The sequence below is a fragment of the Scyliorhinus canicula genome, chromosome 2 (assembly GCF_902713615.1).
Source record: "Scyliorhinus canicula chromosome 2, sScyCan1.1, whole genome shotgun sequence".
Lineage (NCBI taxonomy): Eukaryota > Metazoa > Chordata > Chondrichthyes > Carcharhiniformes > Scyliorhinidae > Scyliorhinus > Scyliorhinus canicula.
In genome coordinates this window covers 28,326,649-28,354,536 of record NC_052147.1, presented here as the reverse complement: position 1 = coordinate 28,354,536, position 27,888 = coordinate 28,326,649, and the positions used below count along the sequence as shown (strand labels likewise).

Sequence of the window (27,888 nt, the reverse complement as noted above, 5' to 3'; positions counted from 1 at the left end):
GACAATCCTGGAATGTCCCTAACCCTAACCCTGCTGGGGGTGGGAGGAGAGGGGTGGGATCCAGAAGCAATCAGAGGAGGATGGCACCAGTGCAATTCCACCTCAGCTGCAGGGGAGAGGGATATGGTTTGAGATTCCAGAGAGTAAGAAGCCCCGGAGCGAAAATGTTGGGAATGTGTTTATGCTGGATCAGGCTCAGGGACGATCTTGGCGCGGCTTCCCAGTCTGGGGGTGGTTTCCATAGAGACGGTGTAATGTTTTGCCTGGCACTGTCACATGATCCTGCAGCCGCCACTCGAAGCAGGCGCTTCCTGTGACTGCCTCCAACTTCCCAGTTGCAAAGAAATCGTTTCGCAGGCGACGCTCGATTCCAGTGTTTTTCGTTTTGATGCCGGCTTTTTAAATTTGCAGCAACAACAAAAACACACCCGGGGCACTTTAATTTTTTTTAAGCTCCGCCCCCCCTCCCTCCTGAAAGTTTGCTGCGGTTCGAGGCTAAATGGGTGTGAGTTGAAAATTAACTTTTTAAGGATGGATAACGGCGCCGGCAAACTGCCCAGCCTGACAGACTATCGCCGCTATTCACTTCACTTAAAACATCCCAGGAGAAATGTCTTCGTCACTCAGCTTGGGGACCAAAGGTAAAAAAAAGCGCATCGTCTCTCTCTTCCCCCCCCCCCCCCCCCCCTCCTCCATGTGGAGGCGCTTTATAGTTTGGGGCATTTGTGCAGATGATATTTGTGATTGATTGATTTTATGACTATTGCTGCTCGTAACATCTTTGCACAATTCCTGCTTTCTCAGGTGAATCCTGAGGAAGGAGCACTGCTCCAAAAGCTCGTGTTTGAAACAAAGATGTTGGACTTTAACCTGGTGTTGTAAGACTTCTTACTGTAATAAACGTGCCCAGCAGAGAGAGGCCATTGAATTCGCCTGTTGGCTGTTAATTAGCTTTATTGTCACAAGTAGGCTTACATTAACACTGCAATGAAGTAAGTTACTGTGAAAATCCCCTCGTCGCCACATTCCGGCACCTGTTCGGGTGCACAGAGGGAGAATTCAGAATGTCCCATTCACCTACCAGCACGTCTTTCAGGACTTGTGGGAGGAAACCGGAGCACCCGGAAGAAATCCAGGCAGACACGGGGGGAGCGTGCCGACTTCGCACAGACAGTGACCCAAGCCGGGAATCGAACTTGGGACTGTGGGGCTGTGAGGTAACAGTGCTATCCACTGTGCTACCATGCCGCCCACTAGACCAATTCAAAACTAATCCTACCGTGTTACTCATTCTCTTTGTTGTCCTGGAGCTGCATCTGCTTTCAAGGTTTATCCACTTTCAGGGAAAATGTTATCTCATTCAGCTGTTCCCTCCGTGAATCATTCCCACTTAAAAAAAAATTCTCCTGACCATTGTTAAAATTGACAGCTCTTCAATTGACTCCCCAACCAAAAGTCTACAGCACTGAAAAGGCCATTCGGCCCATCGTGCCAGCGCTGGTCAAAATCTACCAGCTAAGCATTCTAATCCCATTTTCCAGCATTTGGCCCACAGCCTTGCATGCCTTGGCATCACACGTGCACATCTAAATACTTCTTACATGCTCTGAGGGTCCCTGCCTCCAACACCTTTCAGGCAGGAAGTTCCGGACACCACCACCCTCTCAGTGAAAAAGTTTTTCCTTCCATCCCCTCTAAACTGCCCCTTACCTTAAATCTTTTCCCCCGGTCATTAACCCTCCACCAAGGGGAAAAGTTTCATGCTGATGTTGCTCGTTATGCTTTCTCTTTAATTGCTCTGTTTTAATAACCTTTGCTCTAGAGTCGCCAGGTATCTTTCTGATACCACCACGAGGTTCAAGGCCAAGTGCTGATCAATAACTCAATACACCAGTTAGTAAGTTTCAAATCAATACACATTTATTATACACACAGTCAATCACTACTCATGCATAAACTCTACTTACTAAACTATCAATGCTACTAAAGGCCTATACTTAGCTTTCGAATGGCCCACCAGGTCAGAGGAACAATGGCCTTTGTCCGGTTCTGAATCTGCTGGATTCAAACTGGTACGGAATAGTAGCTAGGAGTGTCTATCACGTAGCGTGCGTTGACTTGAGACTTACTTGGTTGGTGCAGCTGCTAGGCAGGTCTCTCCTCACTGAGAGTCACGGTCAAAAGTTCTTTGAGAGCTGCCAAGAGAGCGAATTGAACTTGGGGATGCTATCTTATAGGTCCCAGGGGTTTCGCGCCCTTGTGGGCGGACCCCGAACTTGGTCCCAATTAATTGGACCAGGTCTCAATCGTTCTCATCAATTTCTCCAATACCGGAGGTGTTCCCTGATCGTTGGGCGGGCCCTATGTGTCCGTTGGCCTGCCTTTGTCCTAGCACCCGCTGGCGCCGGGGAGTCTGTCTTGGTCCCGATTGATTCAATGTTTCTAATTGTTCCTGGGGATCGCTCATTAGTATGTAGATGGCTATTGGTTTTGGTTCTGTCTGGGTTCTGCAAATCTTAATACACAGGAAACCTTGCACCTGCTTGTTTTTCCTGTGGCTGGCCAATTTTCCCTACATTCTTTGCGGGCATCCATTTTGGAATCGGGATGTGGCCACCCAGGGTGGCTACACTGCCTCTCTATGTCCCTCCTACTTTCCCTATTCATGCTTTTAAAACCCTTTACAATTTTAAAATCCTCTTGTTGAATCTCTTATTAGCCTTTTCTCTAGTGGAGCTATATTTTTATTTTGTGGGATTTGGGTGTCATGGACAAGGTTTGTATTAGTTGCATAACCTTAATTTCCCTTTGCGAAGGTGGTGGTGAGCTGCCACCTTGAGCCACTGCAGTCCCACAGCGCTGTGAGGAAGGAAGCTCCAGAGTTTTGTCCCAGCAACAGTGAAGGAACAGCAATATAGTTCCAAGTTGGGATAGTGTGTGGCTTGGAGGGAACTTGCAGGTCTCCCCATGTGTCTCTGCCCTGAGTGGTGGTGGAGGGAGTGAATACTTAAGGTGGTAAATGGGATGCCAATCAAGCGGGTTGCTTTGTTGTGGATGGTGTTGAATGCCTTGAGGGTCGGTGGAACCATGCTCATTCAGGCAAGTGTTCCATCACAGTCCTGACTTGTGCTTCACAGATGATAGACAGACTGTGGGGAGTTAAGGCAGTGAGTTACTGCAGAATTCCCAGCCTCTGACCTGCTCTTGCAACCAAAGTATTTATATGGCTAGTCAATGGTAACCTCAGCGTGTTGCTAACGGAGGATTCAGCGATTGTAATGCTATTGAATGTCATGGGGAGATGGTTAGATTGTCTTTTGTTGGAGATGATCATTTCCTGGCTGTTGTGCGCTGTAAATATTACTTGCCACTGATCAGCCCAGGCCTGCATGTTGTCCAGATCTTGCTGCATATGCACATAGATGGCTTCAGTATTTGAGGAGCTGCAAATCGTACCCCCTGACACCGCCACCCAACCCCCTGGTGTCCTTAATGGAAAAGGCAAACTGATGCCTTGGGCTGGTTTAGTATGAAGCCTCCTGAATAACTATGGAAAGAGGAAAGAAACAAAATTCATAGAAAAACATTCAGCAGTATTCAAGGTGCCAATACTTTCACAAATAATATGCTCTGACACTTTTATATGGCTAAATTATATGGCCAACTATTTCTCAAGGCCATGATTTCATAGAATTTACAGTGCAGAAGGAGGCTATTCGGTCCATCGAGTCTGCACTGGCTCTTGGAAAGAGCACCCTACGCAAGGTCAACACCTCCATTCTATCCCCATAACCCAGTAACCCCACCCAGCACTAAGGGCAATTTTGGACACTAAGGGCAATTTACCATGGCCAATCCACCTAACCTGCACATCTTTGGACTGTGGGAGGAAACGGGAGCACCCGGAGGAAACCCACGCACACACTGGGAGGATGTGCAGACTCCGCACAGACAGTGACCCAAGCCAGAATCGAACCAGGGACCCTGGAGCTGTGAAGCAATTGCACTATCCACAATGCTACCATGCTGCCATGGTATTTGAATTAATAGAAGGAAATTTGCATTTATACAGCCTCTTTCATGACTGCGAGGCTTCCCAAAGCGCTTTACAGCCAACAAAGTATTTTCAAAATGAAATGAAAATCACTTATTGTCACAAGTAGGCTTCAATGAAGTTACTGTGAAAAGCCCCTAGTTGCCACATTCCGGCGCCTGATCAGGGAGGCTGGTACGGGAATTGAACCGTGCTGCTGGCCTGCCTTGAGTGGCTTTAAAAGCCAGTGATTTAGCCCAGTGTGCTAAACCAGCCCCTGTTGAAATGAAAATCGCTTATTGTCACGAGTAGGCTTCGAATGAAGTTACTGTGAAAAGCCCCTAGTCACCACATTCCGGCGCCTGTTCGGGGAGGCTGTTACGGGAATCGAACTGTGCTGCTGGCTTGCCTTGGTCTGCTTTCAAAGCCAGCAATTTAGCCCAGTGAGCTAAACAGTTGTCACTGTTAAGCAGAGTGGTTATGTTACTGGACTAGTAATCCAGAGGCCTGAGCTCAAATCACACCAAAGTAGCCAAGGCAAACACTTCATACTAATGTCTAATTAATAATATCCAATGCAAATTCTCATTCAATTCTAAGCTCTTGGTATGTCCAGTGCCAGTTTGAAACTTCACAAAATTTGAAGGGAGGTTTTCTGAGGAGAAGCTGCTCATGTGGTTGTTGGAAGTCAGTCATTCAGTCCCAGGAATTTATTGCAGGAGTTCCTCAGGGTAATATCCTTGGCCCAGCCATGTTCAGCTGCTTCATCAATGACCTTTCCTCCATCATGAGGTCAGAAAGCAGAGATATTCGCTGATGGTTGCACAACTCCATCACCATTCGTGACTCCCCAGATACTGAAGCAAACCGCCCCTTATGCAGCAAGACCGGGACAACATATAGGCTTGACCTGATGAGCGGCAAATAACATTAGTGCCACATAAATGCCAGATCATGACTGAATCCAACCATCTCCCCAGTAGCATTACCATCGTTGAACCCCCAGCTATCAACATCCTGGGGCTACCATTGACTGGAAACTGAGCTGCACCTGCCATATAAACACTGTGGCTACAAGAGCAGATCAGAGGCTGGAAATTCTGCAGGGAGTGACACGCCTCCTGGCTCTTCAAAGTCTGTCCACAAGGCGTAATGAGTGTGTTGGAATACTTTCCACTTGCTTGATTGAAACTCCAAAACTTATAAACTTGACACCATCTAGAACAAAACAGCACACTTGATTAGCACCACATCCATTCACATTCGCCACAATGGCAGCAGTGTGTACCAACTACAAAATTCAGTGCAGCAACTCAGCCAGGCTCCTTTGACAGAACCTTCCAAACCGAGGAACTGTACTACCTAGGAGGACAAGGATAGCAATTGGATGGGAACAGTACCACCTGCAAGTTCCCCTCCAAGCCATTTGCCACTCTGACTCGGAACTATATTGTTGTTCCTTCATTGTCACTGGGTCAAATTCCTGGAACTCCCGAACAACACTGTGGGTGCACCCACACCACATGGACTGCAGCAGTTCAAGAAGGCAGCTCACACCATTACCTCGAGAGCAATTGGAGGTGGGAAATAAATGGTTGCCTAATATGCAGTGCCCACATCCTGTCCACAAATTTTTTAAAATCAGCATTTTTTCAAATTGGTCACATTTGTTAAACTTCATCTGATTAATCTGGACAAATGTGAGCTAATGCATTTTGGAAGGTCTAATACAGGTAGGGAATATACAGTGAATGGTAGAACCCTTAAGAGTATTGACAGTCAGAGTTCTTAGTGTACAGGTCCACAGGTTGCTGAAAGGGGCAGCACAGGTGGAGAAGGTAGTCAAGAAGGCATACGGCATGCTTGCCTTCATTGGCCGGGGCATTGAGAATGAAAATTGGCAAGTCATGTGGCAGCTGTATAGAACCTTAGTTAGGCCACACTTGGAGTATAGTGTTCAATTCTGGCCGCCACACTACCAGAAGGATGTGGGCTTTAGAGAGGGTGCAGAAGAGATTTACCAGGATGTTGCCTGGTATGGAGGGCATTAGCTATGAGGAGAGGTTGAATAAACCCGGTTTGTTCTCACTGGAACAACGGAAATTGAGGGGGCGACCTGATAGAGGTCTACAAATTTATGGGGGACATAGACAGAGTGGAATGTCAGAGACTTTTTCCCATGGTACAGTGGTCAATTACTAGGGGGCATAGGTTTAAGGTAAAAGGGGCAAAAGTTTAGAGGAGATTTACAAGGCAAGTTTTTTTTACACAGAGGGTAGTGGGTGCCTGGAACTTGCTGCCGGAGGAGGTGGTAGAAGCAGGGACAATAGTGACGTTTAAGGGGCATCTTGATAAATACACGAATAGGATGGGAATAGAGGGATACGGACCCCGGAAGTGTAGAAGATTTTAGTTTAGACGGGCAGCATGGTCGGCACAGGCTTGGAGAGCCAAAGGTTCTGTTCCTGTGCTGTACTTTTCTTTGTTCTTTGTTCTTTGATTAAGAACGAGCAACAGATTTAGCCAGAGCTGGCGCCTGATTCAGCCTGTATCATCGCATATGAATGCTATTCAGTTCAATAGACAAGGCAGGATGTATCCTCAGTTTTCTGTCCAGTGGCAAAAGTTAAAATCTACAGCTTTTAATGGTAAAATTGAAATCCTTATATCCTCAGGGATGAAGATGACGATGTTAATTACATTCCAGTAATCAGACAGGTGAGTTATTTTTCCTTCCATCTTATCCTGTGCAGTTGTAAAAACTATAGAATTTACCCTTGATGCTACATTGCAAGTTTCAATGTCCAGTTGTTAAAATTAAGTTAGTCCAACTGCATTTTCTGTTGATTTAACAAATTCAAAAATCATTACAGATACAGATATTGGGTTTTGCTCCACTGGTGGCACATCAGGGTGGTAGGTATGTGGCAGTAATGGGTGCATTGAAGGGAGGTTGGTAGTACTGGTTAGAATATATGCCCCAAATTGGGATGATGTTGGGCTTATGAAGAAAACGCTGGCTGCCAATCCGAGTTTGGACATTCACGAATTGATACTGCAGGGGAACCACAAGCGTTGGCTAGGTTTAAGCGGGAGATGGTGTGAATGCGTCTCTAATTCACTTGTCTCTCAGTCGGGAAGAAACAATCTCGAACACGTCCGTACTTCAGAATATTCTTTATTACGATCGGGGCTGCTCTCTCGGTATTCCGGGGAACCACCTCGCAGAGTGCCAAAGTATTGCTCAAAACATCCTTTTATATGTATTATTAGGGGGCTGTCCCTTGCATTCACTTGAGCTCGCCCCCATTACAAAGCATAAACTTGTTATTGCCATAGTTCCAATACATGATTTCACAGACTTTGAGGTTATCTATTGGCACATGAGTTTATAGCAGTCTTAGCTGAAACAGCAGGTGTTAGCCATAGTTGCAAGCGGCTCCCACATTTCATATTCTGTCATCCGGCCATGCTCCTTGTTTCTCAAGGCTATTCTGCTTATAGTCATGAGTCCCTTATCTCAACAAGTTAATTCTCCTTCAATGGCTTCAATAACAAGCTCCTCCACTTGTGATTTTCCACTAATGTATCCCATTCAGTCTGGCTCTTTCTGGCTCTTAACCCTTGCTTCACATCCTCAATGGGAGGGGTGGATACATGGAAGTTCTTGCATCCGCAGGACAGAGAGTACCTGTTTTTTTTCACCTGTGCACAACGTGTAATTGAGGATCAACTTTTTTGTAATGCGAAAGGCGCCGTTAGTCGGGGTGAGAAAGGCAGAGTATTCATCGATTGTGGTCTCGGACCGTTCTGCAGTGGATGCGGTCCTGGAGAAGGGGTGAGTTCAGAGGTCCGTATGGAGTTTGGATGTGGGACTGTTGGCAGACCCAAATATTTGTACCACACTGGAGAAGGTGATCGAAGATTATACGGGTTTAATTGTAATGGGAAGGTTTCACCATCAGTGGTACGGGAAGTGTTGAAGGCATTCGTGAGGGATGAGGTTATTTACTTTAAGTGGCACGTGGATAGGGAGGCGAGGGAAAAACAGCAATGGCTGATGGAGATTTTGGAAGTAGATGGGAGGTATGCGGGAGGATTCTGATCTGGGTCTTCTGGTGAGGAGAAAGGAGTTACAGGCGAAGTTAAATCTTACCATAGGGAAGGCGGTTCGGCAGCTGAGAATGGCGAGGAGGGTCATTTATGAGCATGGGAGAAGGCTAGCTAGACCAGAGTGTGGTGGCGGGTCAGCTCCATGGGAAATCAGTGGCGAGGGAGATAGTTCAGATTACTGATGGGACTGGTGAGCTGGTGGTAATGTGGGAGCAGGTGAACCAACTTTTTATGGAGTTTTATAGGGATCTGTATAGGTCAGAGCCACCAGATTTCTGGGGCGGGTGGAGTGGCCAGAGGTAGGCGAGGGCATGATTGGAGGAGTCCAAGGGGGTGGAAGAAATGCAGGTAGTGATGGGGAAGATGCAGACGGGTAAAGCACCTGGGCTGGATGGTTTTCCTGTGGAATTTTTATAAAAAGTTTAAGGATAAGCTGGCGCCGTTGTTGGTAGAAATGCTTGAGGATGTGATGGTTAGGAAGGCCTTCAGGAAATGATGGATCAGGCATGCATTTTGATGTTGCTTAAAAATGATCCGGTGGAGTGTAATAATAATCTTTATTGTCACAAGTAGGCTTACATTGCAATGGAGTACTGTGAAAATACCCTAGTCGCCATATTCCGGCACCTGTTCGGATAAACAGAGGTCTCATAATATACACCAGTATATCATGGTGAAGACACACACAGGGACCAATCAACATGTACAAACACCGCAGCCAATCACCAGTTAGAATACACACACTATAAAGGCAGAGGGCACTATGGTTCCCGCTCATTCTGGGTGCTGCCTCTGAGCGTAACAAGAACTCATCCAGCCCAGCACAGACTTACAACATGTGCTGAGAGAATCAACTGGTTCGGACAAGGCTTAGGTCCCTAGTTTAAGTTAGCATCATTTAGACCCACAGTCATCGTGTGTTAGTTAGTTAGATGTAGTTAATAAAATTGAGTTGAACCTTCATCAGTGTTGGAAGTGTCTGTTCATCTCTCAAGTCTACACTAGCCAACACTTCATGGTACCAGAAGTTGAGTAATGCTCGCACTTCTGAGACCTACCCTTCAGTGATCTGCCTTCCACCAGTCACGCGCCATCCTACAGAATGGACTCCATTCGCCCGCCGCCGCCTCTCCGCATTGCAGGGAATCTGGGCTCGAACTGGAAACTTTTCAAACAGCGCTTCCAGCTGTACCTCGAAGCCAGGGACCTGGAAGCTGCCTCGGACGCATGGAAGATTGCTCTCTTCCTCTTCACAGCCGGTGACCACGCTCTGCACATTTACAACTCGCTCGCCTTCGATGAGGGGAGGACAAATCGAAGTTCCAGACCATAATTCTGAAGTCTGACAGCCACTGCGCGGTCGAGGTCAACGAGAGCTTCGAGGGATACATGTTTCAGCAGTGAATTCATTGTAAGGACGAGCCTTTCCAGTCCTTTATTACCCACCTCCGTGTCCTTGCGCAGTCCTGCAACTACAGGTCCACCTCTGACTCCATGCTCCGTGACCAGATATTTTTTGGTGTTCAATCTGAGCCCCTGCGCCAGCAGCCACTAAAAGTCAAGCAGCTCACTCTCTCTACGGCATTGAGACCTGTGTACTTCATGAACATGCCTCCACGCGCTACTCCTGCATCCAGGCTGCTGAAACGGTGCGGCAAGCCCCTTACGAGGCAGAACGGGTCCAAATGATTAAATCTTTTCAGGCTCTGGATCTGAATGACGGCGGCCATTTTGCGTGCTTTTCACAGAGTCCCGCACTTACACGCAGCGAGCGTGCTGACGTCACGGACCGCTTCGTGCAGATGCGCGCTCCGCTGGATCGCCCCGCGCATGCGCGGTGGCGCAACAAAAGTCCCGACGCTCCGGCGTGCGGCAACTGCGGCTCCGCCCACTTAAAGCGCCAATGTCCCGACGCTGCCTGTAGTGTGGCAAGCGAGGCCATTACGCTGCAATGTGCAGATCTTCCATGCCTGCTGTTTTTAGGAGGTCCACCCAGCCCCACAGAGACATCAGGTCTATCCAGCCTGCCATCAATGGATGTACTCTAGACCTTGATTCCGACTGTGCCTGCAATGACCCACAGATCCCGTTCCAAATCGGCGTCGTTACTAAGAACAGGATGTCCCCCAAGCGTGGCACTGAACCCGTCCACGTCCACAGCATCAGCCAGGATGATGAGTGGTGTGCCACCCTTACGGTCAACTGATCCCCTGTCAGGTTCAGCCTGGACACTGGCGCTTCTGCCAATCTCATCGCGTCGTCTGATTTTCGCAAGCTCTGCATACAGACTGCTGTCCTGCATCTGCATGTAAATTGCTGGACTACAATGGCAATGCCATCGCCGCCAGTGGCTCCTGCCGCCTTGAGATGACACATCGTGCTTACACAGTCATTCTCCCGTTTGAGATTGTTGCTGCCTCAAAAGCCTCCTTGCTTGGCGCGCAGGCATGCAAGCTGCTCCACTTAGTGCAGAGAGTACATTCTCTCTCTTCAAACGATATGTCTGCATCCTCTGACACAGACTTCAGGGCGCAACTTGACTCCATCATCCAGCAATACCATGATGTTTTCGAAGGCATGGGCACGCTCCCATACGCGTACAAAATCTTACTCAAGCCCATCGCCACGCCTGTCGTTCAAGCACCTCGCAGACTCCCAGCGCCCCTCAAGGACCGCCTCAAGCAACAGCTCCAGGACCTCCAGGACCAAGGAGTCATTTCTAGGATCACGGAACCCACAGACTGGGTAAGCTCCATGGTCTACGTGAAGAAGCCGTCCGGCGAGCTGCGGATCTGTATTGATCTTAAAGATCTGAATCAGAATATCATGCAGGAGAACTACCCGATTCCGAAACGTGAGGAGCTCACGTCCGAGATAGCCCACGCCAAACTATTCTCAAAACTGGATGCCTCGAAGGGTTTCTGGCAGATCCAACTAGATGAGTCAAGCAGGAAGCTGTGTACGTTCAACACACCCTTTGGCAGGTTCTGCTACAACCGGATGCCATTCGGCATCATCTCTCCTTCTGAAGTTTTCCACCGGATCATGGAGCAGATGATGGAGGAGATCGACGGCGTCCGGGTATATGTCGACGACATTATTATCTGGTCAACCACCCGCAGGAACACATTGCCCGCCTCAAGCGCGTTTTCAGCCGCATCCACGAACACGGCCTCCGCCTCAATAGGGCCAAATGCTCCTTCGGCCAGTCGAGTATCAAGTTTCTGGGGGATCACATCTCCCACCAGGGGGTGCGTCCGGACGAGGACAAGATTGCAGCAATCACGTCCATGAAGACGTGTGAGGACAAGAAAGCGGTGCTCCGGTTCCTGGGTATGGTGAATTTCCTCGAAGTTCATCCCGAATCTCGCCTCACACACCACGGCCCTCAGAGACCTGATTCGCAAAACCACAGATTTCCGATGGCTCCCTGCTCACGAGCGTGAATGGCAGGAGTTGAAGGCCAAGGTGTCCATGGCCCCAGTGTTGGCCTTTTTCGACCCGACCAAAGAGACTAAAATCTCTACTGATGCCAGTCAGTTGGGGATTGGCGCCGTGCTCCTGCAACGAGACGAGGCCTCGTCATGGGCCCCCGTTGCGTATGCGTTGCGGGCGATGACTCCCACAGAGCAGCGCTATGCGCAAATTGAGAAAGAGTGTCTCGGCCTTCTCACTGGAGTCGTGAAGTTCCACGACTACGTCTATGGACTTCCGCAGTTCACGGTTGAAACCGACCACCGCCCCCTTGTAAATATTATCAAAAAGGACTTGAATGACATGACGCCTCGCCTCCGTGTGATCATAACGGCTTCATTTGCCAAATAGATGCTCACGTTCAGTTTGCAGACTCCCATTTGCCAGCTACGGATGCACGACAGATGCAAATTCGCCGCGAGACAGCGGCTGATCCACTTCTGCAGCAGGTGATGCGCCTAATATGAGACGGGTGGCTCAAGGGCCAATGCCCGCAATTTCACAACGTCCGCGATGACCTGGCAGTTGTCGACGGGGTGCTCCTGAAATTGGATCGCATCGTCGTCCCAGAAAGCATGCGGCAGCTAGTGTTGGAGCAACTCCATGAAGGCCATTTAGGAATCGAGAAGTGCCGCCGCAGGGCCAGAGAAGCCGTCTACTGGCCGGGCATCAATGATGACATCGCCAATGTGGTGCTCAACTGCTCTACCTGCCAGCGTTTTCAGCCTGCCCAACCACGGGAGACCCTGATGCCCCATGAGCTCATCACATCGCCTTGGACCAAAGTGGGCATCGACTTGTTCCATGCGTTGGGCAGGGACTACATCATCATCATCGACTACTTCTCCAGTTACCCGGAGGTCACCAGGCTGCACAATCACACATCCTCGACTGTGATCAGGGCTTGTAAGGAGACATTTGCCCGACATGGCATTCCGCTGACGGTCATGTCAGACAATGGCCCCTGTTTCGCGAGCCAGGAATGGGCCGGCTTCGCCCGATACTACAACTTGGAGCACGTCATGTCCAGTCCCCTATACCCCCAATCCAATGGGAAGGCGGAAAAGGGGGTCCACATCATTAAGCAGCTCCTCAGCAAAGCCGCCGACGCCGGCTCAGATTACCATCTTGCTCTGCTGGCCTATCGCTCCGCCCCGCTCTCCACCGGCCTGTCGCCTGCTCAGCTACTAATGAACCGCACCCTCAGAACGATGGTGCCATCAATTCTCGCTCCCAACCTCGATTATGTCCCCGTGCTCCACCGCATGCACATGTCTCAACTGTAGCAGAAAACTTCCTACGACTCACGGGCTGCTGACCTTCCCGACATCCATCCACGCGACAAGGTTCGCATCCACCTCCCGGATGGTGGCTGGTCTGCGCCTGCTGTCGTTCTAAGGCAGGTGGCCCCCCGCTCCTTCCTGGTCCGCTTACCGGATGGATCCATTCGGCGCCGCAACAGGTGTGCTCTTTGCCTGGTTCCAGGGTCGTCACGGGATCCTCCCACCAGCTCTTCTACTGATCCCGCCGTGGACTGTGTGGCACTTCCGGTCACTCTGCCTGCCCCTGACAGTGCTGCAGCCCTCCCGGCTCCTGAGGCGCCAGCCATTGCCCCACCCTTGAGGCGGTCAACCAGAGTTTGTCGCCGACCTCAGGGACTGAACTTATGAACTCTGTACACATGTGGACTTTCTGAAATGTTTTTTTTCCCCCCTATATCCTTTATTGTTGCATTCATTATCCAGTGATTTGTAAATAGATTCGTTGGTTGTTCCAGTTCATGGTAGTCATCTGCACCAGGCACCTTCCTCTGTAAATCGTCTTGTTACCTGTATATAGCTTTGTACATATGTCATCGCACCTCACATGTAGCTAGGTACATTCTCCACACACCCACACTATTTATTAGCACATGCCTATATCAACATTTTGTTATAAAAGGGGGGCTGTCATATTATACACCAGTATATCATGGTGCAGACACACACTAATGGACACACACAGGGATCAATCAACATGTACAAACACCGCAGCCAATCACCAGTTAGAATACAGACACTATAAAGGCAGAGGGCACCACTGTTCCCGCTCATTCTGGGTGCTGCCTCTGAGTGTAACAAGAACTCATCCAGCCCAGCACAGACTTACAACACGTGCTGAGAGAATCAACTGGTTCGGACAAGGTTTAGGTTCCTAGTTTAAGTTAGCATCATTTAGACCCACAGTCATCGTGTGTTAGTTGATTAGAAGTAGTTAATAAAATTGAGCTGAACCTTCAGTGTTGGAAGTGTCTATTCATCTCTCAAGTCTACACTAGCCAACACTTCAAGAGGGAGAATTCAGAATGTCGAAATTACCTAACAGCACGTCTTTCGGGACTTGTGGGAGGAAACCAGGGCACCCGGAGGAAACCTACACAGACACAGGGAGAACGTGCAGGCTCCACACAGACAATGACCCAGCCGGGAATTGAACCTGGGACCCAGGCACTGTGAAGCCACAGTACTAACCACTGTGCTACCATGCTGCCCATAAGTGTGAGTCATGTAGGCCCATATCTCTGTTGAATGTGGATGCCAACGTACTGGCAAAGGTATTGGGGTTGAGGTTGGAGGATTTCCTTCCGAAGATGATTGGGGAGGATCAGATGGGGTTCGTTCAGGGTAGGCAGTTGTCTTTTAATGGGTGGCTTTCTCCGGCAGAAGGAATAGAGTTGGAGGTGCTGGTGACGTTGGCTGTAGAGAAGGTGTTTGATTGGCTGGAGTGGAGCTATTTGTTTGCAGTGTTGGAGAAGTTTGGCGTTGGGCCTAAGTTTGTGGCATGTGTTATATTGTTGTCTAAGCATCCAATGGCGTGTATGCCAACAAATGAGATTAATTCAGGGTACTTTCTGCTGTATCGGGCAACGAGGCAGGGATGCCCCATGTCCCCCCTTCTGTTTGCGCTGGAGATAGAGCGCTTGGCCATTTCACTGAGGTGCGCAGATTTATGGAAGGGGATAGTGAAGGGTGAGTTTGGAGCACAGGCTGTCTCTTTGCGGATGATCTGCTGTTATATATTTTGGACCCGAGCTCTTCGGTGGGGGACATAATGGGCCTGCTTAAGAGATTTGGGGCGTTATTGGGATTTGTTGAATTTGGGGAAAAGTGAGTATTTTGTGGTGTCTGTTCCAGAGGTGGGGGTTGGAGTTGGGGGTTGCCGTTTCGGGGAAGTTTGGGTTTCCGAATTAGGAGGGTTTTCATTATATACAAGTGCGGGACTTTTCTAGAAAGTTTTTCTCGACCTTTCCAATCGCGCCTGCCTCTTTGGAGGAGGTGCTGTTGGTAATGGGGTTGGAGGGTGGGGTCGTCTCGCTGATTTCTGGGAGGATTTTGGAGGAGGATAAGGTGTATTTGGAGGGGGTTAAGGCCAAGTGGGAGGAGGAGTTGGGGATGGCGCTGGAGGAAGGACTGTGGTGTGAGGTGCTGCGGAGGATGAATTCCGCAACCTCGTGCGCGAGACTGGGGTTAATACAGTTGAAAGTGGTGCACAGGGCGCATTTGACAAATTCAAGGAAGAGCTGGCTGTTTGAGGGGGAAGCGGATACTTGTGAACCGTGTGGGAGGGGCCCAGCTAATCATGAACATATGTTCTGGTCCTGTCCAAAGTTGGAGAAATTTGTGGAGTCGTTTTTCAGCACCATGTGGGTGATCTTGCATGTGGATTTGAAGCCGGGACCCCGAGCGGCTATCGGGGTGTCAGACCTGCGGAGTTGCAGACGAGAGCAGGACACATGTTTTAACCTTTGCCTCGTTGATCACTCGCAGGCGTGCTTTGTAGGGGTGGAGGTCTTCTCCACCCTGTGCCTTGGCGTGACTGGGGGTTCTTGTGGAGTCCTTACATCTTGAGAAGGTGAAATTTGTCTTCAGGGGGCATATGAGGGGTTCCACAAGAGATGGCGTTTGTTTATTTTGCAATTCGGAGAACTAGTTATCATCATCTCTTGGGGAGGGGGTTGGGCTGGTGCAGGGTTTGTTTTATTTAGGGGTGCAATGTTTTTGTTTTGTTTGTAAAACATTAAAATGCAAAAAAAAAAGAATAAAAATACTTTTAAAAAGAAACCCTGTAGCCTGATACTACGGCTTTCTATAGACTGTTCCCCTCTCGAAACCCATCTCCATGGCAACGTGAATCACATGGACCCTGTATCCAGGTAGAAATGCCTATTAGCTATCTTCTTGACCCTCAACTCCATTCTATCTAGGAATTAACCAGACAGGCAAATGTATAAGTTTTTAAAGCCTGACATTCCTAACATCTCCTTGTGAGACTTGGAGACCAACAGTCTACACACAGTCAGCACCATTGCTCTTACCATTTTCTACAAGTGTGAACATTTTGCAACTTTCTCTCAGTAAGTCAACCAGGGCCCCATTTTACCTTAGCAACCAAGCCAGCAAAGTTTGTTGTCGAGCTAAACCCAGACTCCCTTTATTCCACTATTTTACCTTAACGTGAAGAGACAGCCCCAAAACATAACAATCCTATAAACTTAATATTTGTAACAATAATGTTAGACACACTGTTCACATCTGGACTAAAAACAGAAAATGCTGGAACTACTTGGAGTAGAAGAAGAGAGTTAACATATTAGGTTTGTGACCTTTCATCAAAACTGAGAAAAGTTAGAAATGCAAAAGTGTTTGAGCAAATGGAAGTGATAGAGTGAGAATGAAAACAATAAGGAAAGTCTGTGATAGGTTCGAAGGCAAGAGGGATTAAATGATGAAAGATTTTTTGGTACCAAAGCGGCAAATAAAGAAACAAAAGATGTATCTAGATGAGGTGCGAATGGCAGGATAGAAGCGACCAGTAAGCAAAGTAAAGAGACAAAGGAGGGAAAAGACCCAAACCAGCAAACAAAAAGTAAAATGGGGACAGAGGTTATGTCTAAAATATTTGGACGGGTTGTTGAGTCCAGAAGCTTCTAAAGTGCCCAGTCATAAAATGAGGTATATGTGCTGCGCTGCATTGGAACACTGTATAGCAAGCCCAAGGGCGGAAAGTTCAAAATAGGAGCAAGGTATAGAATTGAAATGACAAGCATCAGGAAGCTCAAAGCTATGCATGTGGACCAAATGTTAGGAAAGTGTTCATGTTCCCTAGCACTTAAGTTGAATTGGGGTGATGAGCCGGCTCTTTGATGTGAGGGGGTAGAGGATGTGTGTGACCATTGCTGGGGGGGTGGGGGGGGGGGGGGGCGGGGGGGTGCACAAATCGCAAACCACGTTCCTATGTTTTGGTCTTTTTTAGTGTAGTTGGAGGTTTTTAGTGTAATCCCTAAAGCGGTGCACGTGAAACTGGACCTGGGCCCTCGGGAGGCCATATTCCGGGTGTCGGACCAGCCGGGGTTGGAAATTGGTGTGGAGGCAGATGTTGTAGCCTTCACCTCGTTGATCGCCCAAGGGCAGATCCTGTTGGGATGGACATCAACCTCTCCACCCTGTGCCCTGGTGTGGCTGGGGGACCTGTTGGAATTCTTGACTCTTGAGAAGGTTAAGTTTGAACTGAGGGGAAGGATGGAGGGGGTTCTACAATTCATGGGCATTATTCATTATGCACTTTCAAGAATTGGATTACATCTAACATTAGGGGGAGCGGTTGGGCGGGTTGGGGGGGAGGGAGTGGGATTGTATGTGTTAATGGTGACTATGGGTGATTCCTGATTCCTTTTTGTTACTTGTTTATGTTAACATGTGGGCTGCTGATTGGGGGTTCGGTGGGAGGATGGGATGGGAAGAAAAAATTGGATTGGGGTTTTAATTGTTTCATTTCCCCCCCCTCGGATCTGCCCCCCCCCCCCCCCCCCCCCATGAAATTCGGCTTATCTAGAATAGTACTGTCTGTTGTCTGTACCCAATCCTTGCTATTGGCCTTCCAGCCTCAAATTTAAAATTCTGACCACTTTGCTTAAATATCTTCATGGTCTTGTTTCCTGCTATTCAACTTTATTGCTATTTCAGGCAGCTGGTGAGATTCTAGCAAGTGACAGGAAAACACCTCAGACGACCTTGGTGCTAAAGAAAGAAGTAGAAGTTGACCAAGTTAATTCAGAACTCAAAGCTAAAAGGCGAGAGTTCTTTCAACGCATGGAGGCTGTTGCCCAGCGGAGGGTGGAATTTGAAAAAAAAGAGCAGGTGGTAAGGAAATACTCCATATTACGTTAATGACTGCTGGTTTCTGGATTTGAACCTTGAATTTGATCACTCTGAAAGAGCCTCCTGTTGAGATCCGTGAGCATTATTTGCAAACCATTCATCGTTGCATAGCAAGTTAAATATTCACATTAACATATTGGTTGGTTGAAAGCATATCTTTCAGCACCGTGTCAGTGACAGAAAATGCTTGTGGCTGTTTCACAGACATTTAATTGTGTACATTTTGACTTCTGTCATTTTAAACCATATTACTTCTCCTGTAAAAGAAAGAATCTAATTATTTTTTGCATTCTTTCCATTTTTGTCCATAGAATAGAGCAAGAGCCCTGAAGTTTGATAAATTTCTGAGAGATAATGAGGCAAAGCGGTGGCGTGCTATTAAAAAATACCAATTTGAAGTGAAAGAAAATGGGCTGAAAAGGAAAGAGTTACAGGATATACTTCAGCAGTTTGAAGAAATGAAAGTCAGGTATGCCATTGAGCTTAATTTCCCCTTCAGTGCCGTGTTGATACATATATCTTTCAACTATCGTTGCCTCGGTGACAAAGGCATTTGAATCCCTTTCTTAGGATTGGGTCAACGTTCTTTTCACTGCTGAAGACGATTTGAAAAATTGTAGTTTTGAATCTTATGCTGGAGGGATGCAAATGGTGGGAGGAATTTTAATCTGAGTCAGCCTTGCCCAATATCACCCTCCGTAGGGTGAAAGGTAAACAGCCATTGTTAGAACGGTGGCATAAATAACAAAGCTCTTAGTGCAGTTACCATGTCACCTTTATTTTACTCTCTTCCCAAAATCATCTACGCTGCACTCACGATGCCATCCACATACTATTGTAAAAATATTTAAAGAAGTAAATTCGGCTAGTTTACCAAAATCATTTTGACTTCAGGGGTATCTGTTACTACGTTGCAGTGCCTGCACCCTGTTGTTCTATATAATGTATAGAAACATCTTAGTTTCCCTGACATGGTGGAATATAGCTACCCAATTGCGTGCAATGCGATTAGGCTAACGTGATACCATACCATATGGTATTGTGTTATGTAATTATTATATTACAAAGGTAAGCATTGGCAATGGACGCTAGCTGAGCTATCTGAATCATGATTCCATAGAAATCCACTTATCTCCTATTACAGCATTTAACTGCCTCTGGAGTGACTCCAGACTTTTGTCTCCAAGACCGTATCCAGACTATTGCAAGTATAAATCACCCTTTGTGCGAGGATGTGCTTTTAGACGCAAGTCCTGATGAGCCTTTTAGCAGTTTGTATCCGTTTGATGCTGCCGACATGGTTTAATTTAAAATACTACCCATGAACATTTTCTATTTTGCTTAAACCGCGCTCTTTCTCGTGCAATCTTTCAAGATTGAAAGTGCAGAGTTTTCCCAATCTTTCCTCAACTCTGCCCTCCGATGCACGGAATAACCCTCCTCCGCTCTCCTTCCAGTGCTCTGATGCTTTCCTTGTGCCTTGGTCAGCACAGATGCAGCCCAACCTGATCAACCAAGTAGCTTCATCAGGATTGTTTTACCACCTTTGTAGAAGAGTATTACAACTTCTGTGTCGTACGCTTTTTGCATGGAATGTAAAAACGTGCATTTGATACTGGAAATTATGGTTCTGCCGATTTAGTAATGCGGGTGGTGGTGGGAGGGGCTCAGGATGTACTCTTTTTAGTAGTACAGTACTTTGCTTTCACTTAGAACAATGTAGTCTCTATGTTACTTGGAATAATGTCATTGACCTAAAAGGCATGTGATGCATGTGAAGGTCCGTATTATTTATAGTAATAAAAGGAATGGAAGTCATGATTGGAAGAGCATGTGCTGTTAATTTATAGATGAAGGGCTGAACTCTGGCTGTTTTGCATTTTAGGTGGTAACCAGATACTAATCTGTTTTGGAATGTTTCACTTCTCATCCAAAGTGTTTAAATCCACGTCCAGCAGCATTTAGAGCCATAAAACAAACACAACAAAAAATAAAATAAACTGTTGGTGTTCATAGAATTAGGATAAACTTACACACGATGATGCTTGAAGTATTCCCATGTGTCCTGTGATGAGCAGAAAAACTGTTCAACGAATGCTGATTAAATGCTATTCTCAAACTATTTGAGGAAAAAGATAAGAAAATTAATCCACACTTTGTCGTGCTCTTTTCATCTCCTTTGCAAATCTAATTACCTAATTCCTGAGTGGGTAGCTGCACCCTGTCGTGTCATCTTGAGGCATAGAGAGCAAGAAGGGTTCAGGTTTGATTCTGGATCTGTGCTGTTAACCAATCCCGGGTAGGGCAGATGTGGGAATGCAAGATTTGACCTTTGCCTTGAGTTAGAGAGAGGGGGGAGGAGGGCGAGGGGGAAAATCCAAGGTTTCCAATCCTTTTTTTTAAATTTAGATTACCCAATTATTTTTTCCAATTAAGGGGCAATTTAGTGTGGCCAATCCACATACTCTGCAAGTTTTTGGGTTGTGGAGGTGAAACCCATGCAAACACGGGGAGAATGTGCAAACTCCACATGCACAGTGACCCAGAGCTGGGATGTAACCTGGGACCTCAGTGCCGTGAGGCAGCTGTGCTAACCACTAGGCCACCGTGCTGCCCATAAGGTTTCCAATCCTATCTATCCATTTCAGCACCGTGCACCCAGCCTAATGCTATCCATTGTTCCCCTACTGAAAAAAAAGGGATGGATTTTACTCTAGAATTAGCGTAGATTTTACGCTGTGGAAGCCTGGTAGGAGATCAACAGGCACAGTGCACTGGCGAGGAAGAACTGGAGCAGAAGACTGTGATTAAATTTATGGTGTTTGAAATATTCTAAAACTATTTTGACAAAGATGACCAATAAGAGGCTATTGCTGAGGCTAAATATTGAGAAATATTGGATTCTGTGAGAATACTGGGCGGGATTCTGTGATCCTGAGTCTAAGTGTTGACGCCTTCGGAAACGCCACCGCGTTTCTCGACGGCGTCAACACGGCCTCAGGATCAGCAATTCTGGCCCCCACGGGGGGCCAGCACTGCAGAGGAGCAATCCACGCCGCTCCAGCTGCTGATCCTGGCATGGACTGGGCGGCGCGGGGTCCGCACATGTGCAATGGCACCGGCGCCAACGTGCAGATGCGCAGTGGCTCCCTTCTCCGCGCCGGCCCCGACGCAACATGGCGCAGGGCTAGAGGGGCTGACACGGAAGAAAGGAGGCCCCCAGCGAGTCGCAGGCCAGGCCACATCGGAGGGCCCCTCCCCACCCTTTCCCAGGTTCGGACCCCCTCCCCCCACAGGCCGCCCCCGGACCCTTCCATGTCGAGGTCCTGCCGACTGAGAGCAGGTGTGAACGGCGCCTGCGGGACTCGGGTCTTTTCATGACGGCCGCTCAGCCCATCCCGGGCCAAGAATCGGCAGGGGGGCCCCTGTTTCTCGACGTAGAGTGGCCGCTGACCAGCGCCACGTACGCCTGTGCCAATGGCGCTGATTCTCCACTCTGCAGAGAATCGCATCCCAGCGTGGTGCGATTCGCACCGGTAGCGGGATTTCTCCAGCCTGGCCCCGGGCTGAGAGAATCCCGCCCACTATTAGAGATCACGGAGTATGTTATTGAGAGTGATACTTTCTGGAAAGTTGTTGGTTAAAAGTCAAGAGTCAACATACTTTAGGTGTATTGGAATGGGCTGAAGTAACATCTGGAGCTGATGCATTCCATTTCTGTAGAGCCCAAAAAATATTCAATCAACTGGAGCAGAGAAGGCAGAGAGTTTTTGTGTGTGTGTCTGACCGACTCACCTTAGACTAGGTGCCTTCCATTCATTCCACTCCTGTACCCGTTCCTGCCTTCCAGTAACAATTGCAAATACATGGGTATTGATTTTCCTCTGAGAAATCTGTATCCCCAGGGGTAGTCATGAAGTAAATGTGAGGCCCATTTCATCAGGCCGACCTTCTGCTTGTGTTGCCTCAGGTTTCCCTAACAACTGTAAGTGTGACTGTCCATTGGAAATCCAAAAATCCTTGGCGAAGTAAGAGTGTTTGCTTTTAGCAAGATCGTTTCATGATGATTTGCAGCAGTCAAGATTTCAGACTTGTACTTGCATTTTGCCCCTGTTTTATATGCTTGTGGGAAGAAAAAAACTTCCTTTCTATAAGGCTCACCTGCTCAGTGGATGAACGCATGGAACCCATCAGGAAACTATGACTGTGCTTAAAAGTCACAGCTTAATGCTACTTCTAAAATAAAGACTTGCATTTATATAGTGCATTTCATGATCTCAGGATGTCCCAGGCAGCTTTACAGCTAATTATGTACTTATCAAGTTTTTGGTTCGCAATTTTGAAGTTGCGTCATTTCAAGGGCATGTCCAAGTTTTTTACAAAATATATAACAAAGGTTTCTGTCTCATCAACCCTTGAAGGCAATGTATTCCAGAAGCCCATCACTTTCTGGGAGAAAACGTTTCTCATCTGTTCCCTTTTTAATCCTTCAACGAATTAGATTTCTGCCTCCTCTGGTTATAAATCTCTTAAGGGAAATAGATGCTTCCTATCCACTCTACCTATGCCCTTCATAATTTTCTCCCCCTCAAATAAATTTCTATGATGTGCCCCCTCACTGACACTCTGTGTAACTGTAGCAAAAACACTTTTTATATTCCTTTCCCACTGCAATCAACAATAACGTTTTATTTGCCTTCCTAATCACTTACTATACTTTCATACGTTTTTCTAACTCGTGCACCAGGTAACTCCGATCCCTCTGTACTGCAGAGATCTGCAATTTCTCTCCATTTAAATGATATACTGCTTTTATATATTTCCTGCCAAAAGTGGACAAGTTCACATTTTCCCACATTATATTCCACATTACATGTCGACTCACCTAACCTACATCTATTCCTTTGCAGGCTCCTTATGTCCTCTTCACAACCTACCTCCTACTTATCTTTGTGTCATTAAAAAATGTAGCAACCATACATTCAGTCCCTTCACCCAGATGTAAATTGTAAATAATTTCTCTGTCACTCAACTCACTGCATTGCGTCAACCCAAGAATGATCCATTTATGCCTACTCTCAGTTTCCTGTAGGAGCTAACCAACCTTAATCCATGTTAATATGTTACACTCTTCACCATGCTCTTATTTCCAGTATTAATCGTTGAAGTGCCATATTGTCAAGTGCCTTCCGGAAATCTTAAGTAGGGCACATCCATTTGTCGCTTGTTACTTCCTCAAAGAACTCAAGGTCTGAATTTTCAGGATGGAGTGCGCTCGGTAACTCTGACAGGCCCGCTGCCATTTCTAATGAGCATTGATTGGCAGCAAGCTGGACTTCCTTCCGCACTTGGGGGGAAGTCTCGCCATCAAGATTGGCCGACCATTCTCCAGCCCATCCAGGCACAGCTGCCTGTGGCGTGTTTGGTGGTGGACGGGAGCAGAGAATCTGGCGGGAGCCAAAATGTTGGAAACTTGCCAACGCAAAATCATGTACCAATTCTCACAGTGGCGGGTCGGTCTCCTTATGGCAGCTGACATGAACGTCTTTTGCATTTACCTGCATTTCGTGGACACTCATTAATGTAGCTGTTGCCAGAATCTTGTCAGGCCTTCCAATCTTGCATCACCCCAGCGTGAAATTGCAATGTCGTCAAACCCAATAAGAGCGGCGTGGACAAGGCAGCCCCTAGTTCACCAGAGAATTCGAGGTGAGTGCAACAAAGCCTACCTGCCATTGTGCAGCACTGCTCCTGATTCGCTGTACGCCACTCTGCCGGAGCAGGCATGTCCCTGCCCTCTATCTGCATGCCGAACTGGTCTTCGAATTAGAATTCCTACAGTGAAGAATGAGGACATTTGCCCCCATAACCCCACCTGACCTACACACCTTTGGCTCTGGATAAGGGGAAATTTATCATTGCCAATCCACCTGCACTTCTTTGGTGGAAACCGGAGCACCCAGAGGAAACTCACGCAGACATTGGGAGACAGTGTAAACTCCAGACAGACTGTCATCCAAGGCCAGAATTGAACCCTGGTGCTATGAGGCAGCAGTGCTAACCACTGTACCACTGTGTCTTCATGGACAGCACTGTGTGCTGGACTCATGGACCCTCCTGTATCACTAAGTATGATCAGTACAGCACCTAGTGTTGGGGAGTGCAGGGATCTCCTTCTCCCTGATACCACGTGCCAGTGTTTATCTGGACAATGCTGTGGAACTCATGCAGCCACAACAAAGGCCCAAAATTTGACATTGTGGAAGCAGGGCTTTGCGGAAAAGGGGAAGGGTTGGAGGACTGATGAACACAAGGAGCAATGTGGAAAGCGGACTGTGAAATGAGTAGAGTAGAGGGGAGGGCGAGGGCTCACGATAGCAAGCAGAGGGACAGGGAGGTGGATGAGGAGGACAAAAACGAAAGGCAGAAGGAATAGCCGAGGGGAGGGAAGCTGGACCTTGACGAGGCTGCATAACTGGCAGACAAATAAGGAGTCTAAAAGCTATCATGTGTATTCCTGGAAGGGGATGCAGACTGCAGGTAATGGGGTGGGAGCCTGTTGGTGTGGCACATTAGGAAGATTTACACAAACAGATTGGGGCTACAGTGCTTTGTGAAGGTTACTGTTAACCATGGTCCTCTTTGGAAACCAAAACAATGTCCAGGTTCCTGCCAGGGGCTGGCAGACAGGAGTCAGGGAGTGCAGACATTCCTACTGTGAAATGGAAAGGAGTCACAGATGATAGGCAATGCAGTAGCCATGTGGGCCTCAGTGTGAAGTCAGAGAAAGGAGACAGTGCACAAGAGCAGTGACCATTCAGCAGGAGCAATCATTGGAAGCCTGGTGTAGCCCAGCTGCAGGGAGGCTTCAAAGGAAAATGAACAGTTTGGTGCAGGGCTGTTCTGTAGTCAATGTCTCTGGGTGCACTGGGCTGCAGAGGGTATGGTGATGGTCACAAGGGGTACCTGCAGCCTGTCCGGGGGGGGGGGGGGGGGGGGGGGGGGGGGGAAGCTCGGTGGGAGTGGGGGGGAGACTCCTGTAATTGATGGTGTACACAACCTTCAGATGAGGTGGATACAGATCCACAAGGCAAGGGTGCCTTGCAGGCGATGGGCTTTTTAAGACGAGGGGAAGAGAGATATTGTGTCAATGTCCAGCACTACAACTACAGGATCCATTATTAGCGTAGGAGGCTGGAGAATAACCGGTGGCATCTCTACCTGCATCTCACGAGGCTTCAAATATTTTGGAAAGACTTGGGCAGTGAGGGAGGGTTGAACCCTGTCCTGTAATAGAGGTGTAGGACCACCATCTTGACATGGGTAAAATGGCATCTCCCACAGTCAAAAACAAGATCGTTTATGTCTATGATGAAGTGTGGCTGGACCGCTAATCTGGGTGCTGGGGCTCCTTCTGAATTGTTGGTGCTGCTACAGTGGACAGGGTCCATGTCAATTACACAGGACTCTGAGCCTGTTATAGAATTTACAGTGCAGAAGGAGGCCATTCGGCCCATCAAGTCTGCACCGGCTCTTGGAAAGAGCACCCTACCCAAGATCAACACCTCCACCCTATCCCCATAACCCAGTAACCCCACCCAACACTAAGGGCAATTTACCATGGCCAATCCACCTAACCTGCACATCTTTGGACTGTGGGAGGAAACCGGAGCACCCGGAGGAAACCCACGCACACACGGGGAGGATGTGCAGACTCCGCACAGACAGTGACCCAAGCCAGAATCGAACCTGGGACCCTGGAGCTGTGAAGCATTTGTGCTATCCACAATGCTACCGTGCTGCCCAGGAAGCCAGAGCAATCCATATTTCTAAAGAGATAGGCACAACTCCTGTCAAATTTGGAAAAGCTACATAATGGAAGAAAGGAATTCAGCCTTGGATTAAGACAGCTAGAGTGAAGGGGGCACAGCTGCACAACTCTGCCATCTCATCAGTGAAGGGGAATCACAGATTAACAATTAATGCCATTCATCAGTGGCCAAACGGATTCCATTCATTCACTATCAACATACTAAAGCTCATAGTCATAGTTATGCCAAGCCAACGAGTGGAGTTCAGAACCACATTGGTTCAATTAGTTCATTCACAATTTCCCATAAAGGAGTCCTGCGCAGAGGCAGAAGCACCCTTGGCGCCCTGTGGGTGCCAGAGGTCAAGGTGCCTGCTCCCCTTGTGGCCTACATCCTGATGGTGCCCAGCAGTATGTGTGTGGCCATGGATAACATGACCAAGTGCAAATATGGCAGGACCTGCTGGACCAAGGTTTCCACGGTGGCTAACCTTCCCATGGTGGTCTTGAGGCACTCGCATGTTGAAGACACGAAAACGACAATGTGGACGGACTTCTCATTCGTCTGTGCCAGTCTGCTGAGGTACACTGAAAGCTCTGCTTGATGTTCCGCTTGCATCTCCACCAGTGAACTAACGGCTGCTTCAAGAGTGCCGGGGACCTGGGCTGCCCCTGCCTCTCACCGCCACAGGTACATGTCTGGTGACCCCCGAGTCTAACCTTTGAGCTACGCCCCACCAAAGTGTGTGTCTCTGCGCTGGTGAAGTACAGTGATGGTTAATCCTGAGCCCACTCTTCCTCAGACGTGCTCTGGGAGTTTGGAGAGCTGCTGGGCTGGTTAGTTGGCCGTGACCTACTGGTACCTGAAAATAGAGGGAGCAGTGCAAGTAGGGTGTGAAGAGTGAAGCGGGGGCGAGAGGAGCAGCACGGTGGAGTAGTGGTATTGTCGTTGGACTAGAGATCCAGGGTAATGATCTGGTAATGTCCACGGTTGTGGGGGTGAGGGTGGAGCCATGCCTGAGAGTGGAAATCTTCGGGGTATCCGACCAGCTAGAACTACACATAAGGAATAGAGCCGACGCCCTGGCTTTTGCTTCCCTAATCGCACGCTGGGGAATCTTGCTCGGCTGGCGATCAGCAGCACCACCCATAGCTGGGTGTCCACAAAGCCTGGAGGACATTCACCAGCCTGTTACAAGACCTGTTTGAGGCCAACAGTGGGGGGGGGGGGGGGGGGGGGGGAAACAAATGAGGGACACATAGTGGAAAGAAGCAGAGGGGTGGGAAAGGAGAGAAGAGGGATCTCATGGGAGTCACAGAACAAAGCAAGGTTGGGGGGGAGGGGGGGAGAAGGAGGTACCGTGCAGCCCCTGACCCCACAAAGACATAAACTAAAAACCGCGACAGACAGGAGCAGAACATAATATGTGACGCCAAGGGTAGAAGCCAGCACCAGGAGGAAAAATTAAACTACCAACGGGGGAGGGAGGGAGGGGAGGGGGTGGGGTGTAAGGCAGACGAGGCGAACCATATGTAAAAATCTCTGTAAATAAGAGATGGCTTTTGTGGAAATATCAGGTACACTATGGATCTATAGATTGAACTGTTACACTGTCAAAACTGGAAAATACCAATAACAATATTTCAACAAAAAAAAAGGTGTGCACTCAGTGCCCCTTCCAGCCACACTCTGCTCATCATTTCTCTTATTACTACCTTGGGATTGCCTTGCCTTCTCCAGTTAATTTATTGCATCTTCCTAAACTTGATTCCCCTGCCTTCACTATTTAGTTAAAGTCCTCTCTACCACTTTCGTTATACAATTTGCCAGAACAATGGCCTCAACACAGTCACCTGAAGACCACACCAACAGTACAGTTCCAACTTGAATTCTGTCATCTGGAATCTTGTCAAAACCTTGCTGAAATCCATGTAGATTACAATCAACCCACCATGTCACTTCCTTAAAAATTTTAGTCAAGTTAGTCGGACATGAATTTCCCTTAACAAAGGATGCCCCACCTTTGAGAACTGCCGACCAATCAGAAGCGACAGTTACATTGGTCAAACCAAATTATGATCGCTACCACAAAAATGCCCTCCCACTGATGTCCCTTATTTGTCCAGTACCATAACCATTAAAGTATTGCATCTCCAGTATATTCACAGCTTATTTTTCTTGTTATTTTTGGAACATAATACATGCCATGGAGGGGGAGGGGGGGTACTGTCACATGATCTACTGGAAGTTAAAGGTTACA

General features: G+C 48.0%; 1 protein-coding gene across 1 annotated transcript in view; it reads left to right on the top strand.

Annotated features, from left to right (window-relative positions):
* Positions 1–302: 302 nt before the first annotated feature.
* Positions 303–27,888, top strand: part of si:ch1073-416d2.4 (coiled-coil domain-containing protein 42 homolog) — a 56,454-nt gene continuing 28,868 nt past the window's right edge. The window contains exons 1-4 of the mRNA XM_038774857.1: positions 303–641; positions 6,709–6,751; positions 17,623–17,799; positions 18,129–18,286. Coding sequence (XP_038630785.1) covers positions 532–641; positions 6,709–6,751; positions 17,623–17,799; positions 18,129–18,286 — 488 coding nt within the window. The 5' untranslated portion in view covers positions 303–531. The remainder of the gene's footprint in view (positions 642–6,708; positions 6,752–17,622; positions 17,800–18,128; positions 18,287–27,888) is intronic.